Source organism: Citrus clementina, unplaced genomic scaffold (genome assembly GCF_000493195.1).
Source record: "Citrus clementina cultivar Clemenules unplaced genomic scaffold, Citrus_clementina_v1.0 scaffold_6, whole genome shotgun sequence".
Classification (NCBI taxonomy): Eukaryota; Viridiplantae; Streptophyta; class Magnoliopsida; order Sapindales; family Rutaceae; genus Citrus; species Citrus x clementina.
The window spans coordinates 795,789-806,877 of NW_006262139.1; the positions used below are offsets into that span (position 1 = coordinate 795,789).

An 11,089-nucleotide genomic window follows, 5' to 3' on the forward strand; every position below is an offset into this window, starting at 1 on the left:
ACATATAAAAACTGCCAAAAAATTAAAAATAAAATAATAACAGATAGCATAAAATACTTTTTATATTAACCTTTACATATATCATTTTCTCCTACTCAACAAACTCTACTTGCAAACAAACACAGAAACAATATTCAAGGTCCAATCAATTTCCCTCATTGCTGTCACATGCGTACATTGCAGCATCATCGTCAATAGAGTTTATGTTATCAGCACTTGGAAATTCAGTGATCAACGAAGGGTATTCCATTGCATCTTCAGTTCTTTCTGTGGGTTTACCTCTTCTAGGCATTTGGCATACAACTGACCACTTCTTATCAAGTTGATTAGGCACATAAAACACTTGGTTGGCTTGAGAAGCTAAAATAAATGAATCAGATTTATAACCCAATCGATGCAAGTCTACCAAAGTAAATCTGAAAAATAATTTAGATCCCAAATCTCTCTAATCACTCCATAATATGTGATGTTAGAAGTGACAAGATTTTTATCTTTTGAACTTGTGACTAAAATTGTTTGTGCAACCAATGACACTCCACTCTTTTGAGTAACTCTATTTAAGTCTCGATCTCTTGTAACAAAGTGAAAACCATTTATGTCATAACCAGGATGTTGGAAAACATAACGACGAGGCCCTTGGAATAACCAACGGATTGTTTGTGAAACATCCTAACCGTTCTCTATTAACACATTTACCTATTATTAATCGACAGAAATATAATGTTAAACAAGAACAAACAGAAACGGAAAGGACAAACTAAATTAATTATACTTTAGTTCCTTCAAAACCTTATATGTTAGCCAATCCGCAAATGTTCGGTTGTGTTTGTCTTGCAACCACTTCTCCTTTTTTCATGGATGGCAAAGTTGTAACCAATCCATATGCTCTCTAAAAATCAGTTAAAAAGAAAAAAATTTCAGGTTCCTAAACTACCAAAACTTGATATTAATAAAGTTAAATAACACAAGTTAGATAACTTCACTTTATATAAGGCTGAACTTCTTCAATGTTATGCGAAATATACAAGTGTGCCTAATCTAATGAAGTTCGATCAACTTCCACCATTTGTCCACCACTCATGAGCTTGTCAATTTCTAAATTCTGCACATGTCCAAGTGGAACCCAATTGTGGGCATGTTTTCCACGTATTCTGCACAAAATTCTAATGCTTCCTCGACAATATAACTCTCCGCTATGTAACCCTCAGGACAGTTACGATTTCGAACATAACCTTTTAGAGTTTTCATGTATCGCTCAAAAGGATACATCCACCAAAGATACACAGGACTACATTGTCTAACTTCACTCACTAAGTGAATAGTAAGATGGACCATTATGTCAAAAAAAGAAGGGGGAAAACATTTTTCAAGCAAGCACAGAGTCTCTACAAGGCTTTTCTCCAATTCATCTAGTGTTGTCACAATAATCACAGTCGTACATGATGAATTAAAGAAGAAACAGAACCTGATGATAGCTTCTTTGACATATATGGGCAGCACATACTTTACGAAAATTGGCAAAAGTTGTTGCATAAGAGCATGACAATCATGGGACTTAAGACCCTGGAGTTTAAAATCCTTTTTTGACACAAGATTCCTAATATTTGAAGAGTATCCAGTAGGAACTTTGATACTTTTTAAAGCTGCAAAGAATCTTGCTTTTTCCTCCTTCATTAAGGTGTGACAAGCAGGAGGAAGCCATGTAGGATTGTTGTTTCCTTTAACATGTGGTGCTAATTTGGGCCTAATTTTCATTTCTAAGTGATTCATCCTAGACTTCAATCCATCTTTGGACTTTCCAGGAATATGCAGCAGTGTACCATAGATGTTCTCACACACATTCTTTTCAATGTGCATAACATCTAATTGATGTTGCACAAGCAAGTGCTTCCAATACTCTAAATTATAAAATATGGATTTCTTCTTCCACCACACGGGATCATCATTGTTCTCACTTTTGCGCTTTTTATTATTGCTTTTGCCCCATCTATTATCAATGTAGTCAACCAGCTCGAAACTTTTCTCCCCGTTTAACAGTTTCAGAGGGGTTTCACACACACCATTGTCAAAGGCTTTTGCTTGGAACCGAAATTCATGACCATGAGGAAGCCAAAGTCGATGCCCAATATATGCATTTTTTCCACTGTGTTTAAGTCTACATTTTGGTATTTCTACACCACAATATAGACAGACATAATATCCTTTAACAGTACATCCCGCTAAATTTTTGTATGTCGGGAAGTCATTTATTATCTATAGTAATACAGCCCGCAAATTAAAGTATTCATTTTTGTAAGCATCATATGCCTCAACCCCAACATCCTATAAAGTTTGCAAATCCTCAATAAGAGGTTGCGAATACACTTCAATGTCATTACCCGGTTGTTGAGGACCAGAAATCAGGAGGGACAATGTTGTGCAAATTTTAATGTACTCGCAAGCGCACGAATCTATTGTAGTATAGATCTATGGTGACGAGTGTCGATCCCACGAGGAGGTGGATTTTAATTGTGTAGAATTAATTTTGTGAATGGGTGATTGGATTTGTGGTGGAAATGATTGGAATATGCTAAAACTTAAATTAAAATGGAGAGAATAAATTCTAAAATTGGTATTGAAATGGTGAGAATAAATTGAAGAGAATTCTATTGAAATGACGTACTTGGGTATCTGGATCCGTATCAACATGCATCATGGGCTAAATAATCCGTATTAATGCCAATTAAATCATGAGGGGGGAATCCACACCTCATGAACCACGCTCTAATCAATATGGTGCTAAGGGCTTATCGTGCCAAATAATAATAACCTTGTACTAGAGGGCCGGTGTAACCAAGGCGGTACTAGACAAGATTAGTATTATTTGTCGACGAGAAGTCAAAACATCCACAAAAACTAGAGGGGAAGAGAAAATAAATTTACCAAATTAAGCCCATGACACATGTTGAGACTTCACCTTCAACCCAAGCTTGAAAGAAAATTAGCCACTCATAATTGAACTAGGGGCAAAATAGAAATTTATTAAAATACGAAGAAAATACAAGATGGAGAGAGAATTACAGAAAATGGATCCCAAAAATGGATTCAGAGATATCAAATTAGGGGGGAGAGGCCCCCTTTTTATAGATACATGGAGTAAATCATGGCCATCGGATTAAAAACAGTTTGGACGCTCAGGATTGCGCCACGTCATCAGTCAACAGTCCACGGTTTGACCACGCGGATGAACAGTAACACGGTTTGACCCGACTTTGAACAGTAACGTGGTTTGACTCGGATGAACAGTAACGCGGTTTGGTTGAAAATAATCCTGTGTGATGCATGCACCGTACACGAGATTTTTCGTCCACTGATATGCTGCCACGTCACCATCAACAGTACATAAGAATTTTAGTCCAACAGGATCGTGACACCTCATCAGTCAATGCCACATCATCGGTCAATGTGAACAGTGTCGTGAACAGTAACGTATACAGTACCGTACACGTGAATAGTGTCATTTTTCCTTTTATGCTCCTCCTAAGGTTTTTGACCGTCCTGAGTTCAAAAGTGATGTCCGTTTTGCCGTCTGATTTCTCCTTTATTGTGAAATGACTATAATGCCCCTAAAATACATAAAATACTCAATTAAAATAAAACACATGCAATTAAATCACAAGAAGGTTAAATACATAAAAGTAAGGGTTGTTAGTAAGACTTGAAATGTAAAATGACGGTTTTCTCCTTTATAAATATGCATTTTCTAACACTCAACACACCCCCCAACCAGCTTATTGCTAGTCCCTAGCAAATAAAGCGAAAATAAAATTCAAATTCAAAATATTTTTATTTATTTATTTATTTTTTTTTAATAGAAACACTCGTATTTATTCCATCAGATTAATGATAGCAATCAAATAAAAGTATAAGCATTATCTCCAGTCTAAAGCAACATCACACCCACATCAACCATCCACATGAATTAGCCCAGTAGACTTTGTTTTAGCTACTCTAAAAAATGACATGTCAAACCCCAAAATCTCACTGGAAGTAGTGACACTCTCACAAATAAATTAATCCCAATAAAAATAGTCACTCCAATGAATGGTAATTGAGAGAGAAAATAATAAAGAAGTGATATCACATGCTCTCACCAAGATGAAATAAATATGCCCTCAGCTTAGAAATAATACGATCTCAAGTCAAATAAAATGTTAGTCAACCCACTTTATTTATCTCTTTTTTTTTTTTAATTATGCATCGCTACATCTTTTTAGCCCATATAACTAGCTTCTACTTCGGACTATAGTTCCCTAAAATCAAGAAGGACTTTTATTAGGACGTAACGTAGGCTAGGGACATGGTTAACAAAGAAGGGAAATAAGGAAAACAAAGTGTATGTTTGAGAAAAATGCAGAGAATTTTTTTTTTTTTTTTTTTTTTTCCTATTTTTATTCTTTTGAAACAACAACTTTTGTTTTTGTTTTTTTTTGTTTTTTTTTGTTTTTTTTTGTTTTTTTTTTTTTGCTTTTATTTGGCATAACTTCACTGAACAAAATAATTATTTACATTTTCTCAAACATAAATAGGTGATGGAACTTATAAGACATCGGGTAATACTCCAAATCGGAGTGGGTCAAGATGATAAGTTGACAAAGAAAATGTTTTTTTTTTTTTTTTTTTTAAAGGCTCAAAAGGGTTAACTATGGATATTTAATAAAAGGGATGGCTAGAAAGGCTCAAACGGATCAAAGATGGCCTTTCCATCGTCTTTTAGGGCTCTGAATAACCTTCCATATCTACTAGTTAGATGGGCCTCCAAATGTAGCAACACACATTTTTTTTTTTTTATTAAGGGTTAACTCAAAAGAAATCTAGAGATCGTGTATACAATAATAAACTGTTAAGCTGTATAAAGAATGGGCAAAAGGGTTACTCTCCAAGAAAAATGATATGCTCAAAAACTCACTCGGTACTTATTATGACATGTTCATTCCTTCAAGCAACTCATATATGTCTCCAACATCAACATGTAGAGTAGCAAACATAATGTAACATCACTTAAGACCAAAGATAATACAAATACTAAAATTTAAATTAATCATGTCACCCAATGTTAAAACAAATCAAAAAAAATTTTTTTTTTTTAAAAAAAAAACATTCTACCCCCCAACCTATTCTAAACATAAAAAAAAAAAAAAATATGCATGCAGAAATGTGAAAATGATGTAGAAAAATTAATTTAGAAAAGTTACATTTAAAATGATAGAAAAGAAAATGATTTTTTTATTATTTTTTTTAAAGAAGATGCGTTTCTAGAGGAACTACACTCCATATTCAGCCATCTTCGACTCAAAAGTTGGAAAATGCATTTTTATAGAGGATAAATTAAAAAAGAAGAAAAATAAACATAAACACATAATAAAGAAAAAAGAAAATGTCTTAATTTTTTTTTTAAGTTTTTTTTTTTTTTTAATTTTTTTTTTTAAACGATGAAGATGCGTTTCTAGAGTCACTACACTCCATATTCAGCCATCTTCAACACAAAAAGTTAGCAACAGTTAGTTTTTACAACAAAAAAATTAGTAAAAACTTAACCAAAATTTCATAATTGTCGACTATTCCCTCCCCCCAACCAGAACGAAACATTGTCCTCAATGTTTGAAATGAAAGAAGTAGAGTTTAGAAGACATCACCTGGGTGGTGCAACACAGAAGAAAATATTTACAGGCGGAGAGTTAAATCTAATTTGTACTTCTTACTGCTGCTACTGTTACCATCATTATTTGGGCGCTCCAACACAAAGGTCCAGGGGTCTGGCTCCGGTTTATACGCTTGTAACAGATCAAGTAGCTCATTAGCAGTGTGAGCACAAATAAAGAGTTTTTTCACATTAGCGGGAATGAAATAGTTTTTTATTGCATGGTTAAGAAATGCGATAAAGCCATCATAAAAGTTATTGACATTTAACAAACCGATGGGTTTTTGGTGGATGTGCAGATGGGCCCAAGATGCTAGCGTGATAAGTGCCTCTAGTGTTGCAAGATCTCCTGGAAGGAAAATAAAAGCATCAGCATGATTAAGCATTTCAGTTATTCTTTCTTGCATACCTGAGACGACTAACTCTTCTCCAGTTGATGAGTCAGACGAACTGCCCAATGGTTTTAAGACTCTTGGGATGATGCCTAACACTTGACTTCCTCTGATAAAAGCTGCTTCGGAGACCATTTTTGATAACCCTCGGTTACCTCCTCCATACACCAAATGTAAATTTCTCGCTGCTATGCTTCGACCAAGATCTATGGCTGCCTCAACGAACTCTTTATGTTTGCCATATGTAAATCCAGAAAGCACACAAATGTTCTTGAATTGTCTATTGGGAGTAGCTGACATTGTGATACTTCTCAAAAACAATTTGTGAGTGCTTGACAAAAAAAAATCACATTTAAGAGTCTTGGTGACAGTGGGTCATGGTTGTGTATGAGGTAATATGTCAGTGTCAAATAACGCGTAAAGCACGTGGCTCGCGAGTCAAAAAGGAAACAGTAAAAAGGAAAAAGCAAACAGTAATAAAATTATTAAAGACAATAATGCAAACAATAAGACAATAGTGAAATAAAATAACAGTAAAGTAAAAGGATATTTACAGGTAGTTGCGACTGTGGCTCACATCTTCCTCTGGTTTTACGTCCAGAAACGGCTTGAACGCCCTCTATGGGTCGAGGATAGGCTTCCTATCCAGTTTTCTTATAAACTGGCAAACAGGGTCGTTTATAGTCAGATTCCCAAGACTATATCGTGCATGCTCTTTCTGGAATAATGGCCATAACTGGAGAATCGCTCCTTGCACATATCCACTGGGATGCGTTTCAAGAGACAAAAGGATATCATCCAATGACTCCTTATTCAAGCCATCCCTAATGAATTGAATCTTATCTTCCCTGTTATCAGACACCATTCCTAAAGAACATGGGTTTTTATTGCAACTCATTCTGGCACACTTATGACAAGCAACAGAAATTCTTCGAGCTCGTCGTTTTCTTGCATAATTTCCTTTACCACAACCAGGCATGTATGCAATAAATTTTGGAGGTAACTCACCTGCCGATCGTACTTTAGCCTCGATTAACCAACGGATGTCAGCAGGTATGTTATTCCTCATGAGTAATCGCATGCGTTCGGACCGAGCTTTATAGATCGTAAGGAGGGCATTCTGAGGAAGTGAAGGGAATCGCTTGTGAAGCTTCGCTAGAATCTCGTTTCTGTCCATACCTTCGCCTCAGAATATCAGTTATTATGGGAAACTGAAGTAACCGACTTGATTGTCACGGAGTACCGTTATCCGCCACTTCACCGGGGTAACAAACTAAAGCACACAAATAGAAAAACAAATTAAAACACACAAAGAAAATTAAAATCGTCCTCTTATTGAATTTACCTCAAGCTCCAACTGGATGTCGTAAACACTTCTCTCAATGTCTCTGAGTTGGCTTTCTAAACCCTCAACATAGGCTACTAACTCTGGTGGTTGTAGAGCCCAAATGCGTTGTGTTTTACAAAATTGAATCTGTCTTTTGAGATGAGTTTTGACACGTTGAAGTGGTTTAAGAATGTTCAGGAGGAACGGTCTAAGTATGAGACTCATGATTAAAAATGATAAGAGAAAACTTAATGGTAAAATAAACACACTTATGCAAAAACAATTTCAATTAGCAAAAGAATAATAATAAAAAGAAAAAAAGAAAAATCAAATCAACGAAAAGAAAAAAAAATCAATTCAAATTTGGTGGGTCACTCAAATTTATTTCGGTGTCTTCTTCATGTGGTTGGTACTCTAGATATGGCTTTAATCTTTGACCATTAACTTTAAACGTGACACCATTCTTTGGGTCTTTAATTTCAATTGCCCCATGTGGAAAAACAGTATGAACAATAAATGGGCCAGACCAACGAGAGCGTAACTTACCTGGGAATAGGTGCAAGCGAGAATTGAATAAAAGCACTTTCTGACCTAGAGTGAAAGATTTTCTCATAATTTGCTTGTTATGGAAGACTTTCATTCGTTGCTTGTAAATCTTGGCATTTTCGTACGCGTCATTGCGAATTTCTTCAAGTTCTGCCAGCTGTAATCTTCTTTCTGAGCTGGCTTGCTGCATGTCAAAATTGAATTTCTTGATGGCCCAATATGCACGATGCTCGAGTTCCACAGGTAGGTGGCAAGCTTTTCCATATACTAGCCTGTAGGGTGACATCCCAATCGGGGTCTTGAAAGCCGTTCTATATGCCCATAAGGCATCATAAAGTCTTAATGACCAATCTTTTCTGTCCGGCCTCACCGTTTTTTCTAATATGTGCTTTATTTCTCGATTGGAGATCTCAACTTGGCCACTGGTTTGCGGATGATACGGGGTCGCCACTTTGTGTGTGATTGAATACTTTGTCAAAAGAGCTTTGAATGCTTTGTTACAAAAGTGGGCACCACCATCACTGATTATTGCTCGAGGGAATCCAAAGCGCGAGACAATGTTGCTTTTCAAAAATCCTATCACCACCTTGTGATCATTGGTCCTACATGGAATTGCTTCTACCCATTTTGAGACGTAGTCAACACCAACCAATATGTATTGATGGCCAAAAGAAGGGGGAAAGGGTCCCATGAAGTCGATACCCCATACGTCAAAAATCTCAACCACTAAAATTGGATTTAGTGGCATCATGTTCCTTCGTGTAATGCTCCCCATTCGTTGACACCTATCACATGAAGAACAAAAAGTGTAAGCGTCTCGAAATAGTGTTGGCCAATAGAAACCACATTGTAAAACTTTAGTCGCTGTTTTCTTAGCACTGAAATGGCCTCCACAAGCTTGTTCATGGCAGAATGAAAGGATATTCTGAATTTCATTTTCTGGGACACATCGTCTAACAATTTGGTCTGCACAATACTTGAACAAATACGGGTCATCCCAAAAGAAATTCTTTATTTCCGCAAAGAATTTGATCTTGTCTTGCTTGGTCCAATGCTCTGGAAGTTTACCTGTAACAAGATAATTAACTATATCAGCATACCAAGGTAATACTTCCACACTCATTAATTGTTCATCTGGAAATGACTCATTTAATGGTAATTGTTCTATTATTGTGTCAAAATGGAGACGAGAGAGATGGTCCGCCACAACATTTTCTGACCCTTTCTTATCTTTGAATTCCAAGTCAAATTCCTGCAAAAGTAACACCCAACGAATTAGTCTAGCTTTTGCATCTTTCTTTGTGAGAAGATATTTAAGAGCAGCATGATCTGTGAACACAATTATTTTACAACCAATGAGATAAGATCGAAATTTTTCTAATGCAAACACTACTGCTAGCATTTCTTTTTCAGTAGTTGAATAGTTCAACTGTGCATCATTTAATGTCATACTAGCATAGTAAATAACATGGGGAATTCGATCAACTCTTTGTCCTAATACTGCTCCTACTGCATAATCAGATGCATCACACATGAGCTCAAATGGTAATTTCCAGTTCGGGGCCTGAATGATGGGTGATGATGTCAACAACTGTTTTAATTTTTCAAACGCCATAAGACATGAATCATTAAAGATAAAAGGTACATCCTTAGCAAGTAAATTGCATAAGGGTCTAGAAACTTTGCTAAAATCTTTAATGAAACGTCTATAGAAACCAGCATGCCCAAGGAAAGATCTTACTTCTCTGACTGTTTTGGGTGGAGGAAGATTAGAAATGAGATCCACCTTGGCTTTGTCCACCTCAATACCTTTGCTCGAAATGATGTGACCGAGGACAATACCTTGTTTTACCATAAAATGGCACTTCTCCCAATTTAAGACCAAATTCTTCTCGATACATCTCTGCAGAACTAGCGTTAGATGATGTAAACATTGATCAAACGAGTCACCAAAGACAGAAAAATCATCCATAAAGACTTCAAGGAATCGTTCCACCATATCAGAAAAAATGCTCAACATGCATCGTTGAAATGTAGCAGGTGCATTACATAATCCAAATGGCATTCTCCTATATGCAAATGTGCCAAAAGGGCAAGTGAAAGTAGTTTTCTCTTGATCTTTTGGTGCTATGGGAATCTGATTATATCCTGAGTAACCATCTAGAAAGCAATAAAATTCATGGCCTGCTAATCTATCAAGCATTTGATCAATAAATGGTAAAGGAAAATGGTCTTTACGTGTGACAGAATTCAATTTTCTATAATCAATGCATACACGCCATCCTGTAGTTACTCTAGTGGGTATCAATTCATTATCAGCATTGGTAACTACTGTGACTCCTGACTTTTTGGGGACAACTTGTACAGGACTGACCCATGAACTATCAGAAATTGGGTAAATGATACCTGCGTCTAATAGCTTAAGGACTTCAGTTCTAACAACTTCTTTCATATTAGGATTTAACCGACGTTGCATTTCCCTAGTAGATTTAGCATTTTCATCGAGGTGAATGTAATGCATGCAGTCTACTGGGTTTATACCTTTTATGTCTGCTATGGTCCATCCTAATGCTCCTTTGTGCTCTTTTAAAACATCCAACAACTTACCTTTTTGTTCGTCATTTAGGGATGATGAGATGATTACCGGCAGAGTACTTTCTTCTCCCAAAAATGCATATTCCAATGTGTTGGGCAATGGTTTGAGCTCGAGTTTCGGTGGTGATTCTGATGATGGGATGAGTTTCTTCTCTGATGGTGCTAGTTGTTCAACTCTTGACTTCCATTTATTAGTGTCCATGGATGGTGTTGAGTCAAGCAGGGCGTTGACCTCATCGACCGATCTGTCAATATCAAAATCCAAACCAAAGTGAGTTAAACATGTTTGTAAAGGATCATCACTAAGGTTTGAAACAAAAGTATCATCAACTAATGCTTCAATTAAATCCACATCAACAATTCCATCATCTGCACTGTGAGGTTGTTTGGCAATGTTGAAGATGTTCAGCTCCATAGTCATGTTGCCGAAAGACAATTGCATATTTCCAGTCCTGCATTGAATGTGAGCATCCGCAGTTGCCAAGAAAGGTCGGCCTAGAATAATGGGGATGTGCTTCCTTGAATCCTGTATTGGTTGAGTGTCAATTA

General features: G+C 36.3%; 1 protein-coding gene across 1 annotated transcript; it reads right to left on the reverse strand.

The window, feature by feature from the left end:
• Positions 1-1,095: 1,095 nt before the first annotated feature.
• LOC112097214 lies at positions 1,096-10,682 on the reverse strand (the record flags this gene model as incomplete). Its single annotated transcript, XM_024181830.1, has 3 exons — positions 1,096-2,253; positions 8,976-10,289; positions 10,386-10,682. Coding segments are annotated over 3 exons (2,769 nt in total), but the record flags the coding sequence as incomplete, so codon positions are not given.
• Between the last annotated feature and the right edge of the window lie 407 nt (positions 10,683-11,089).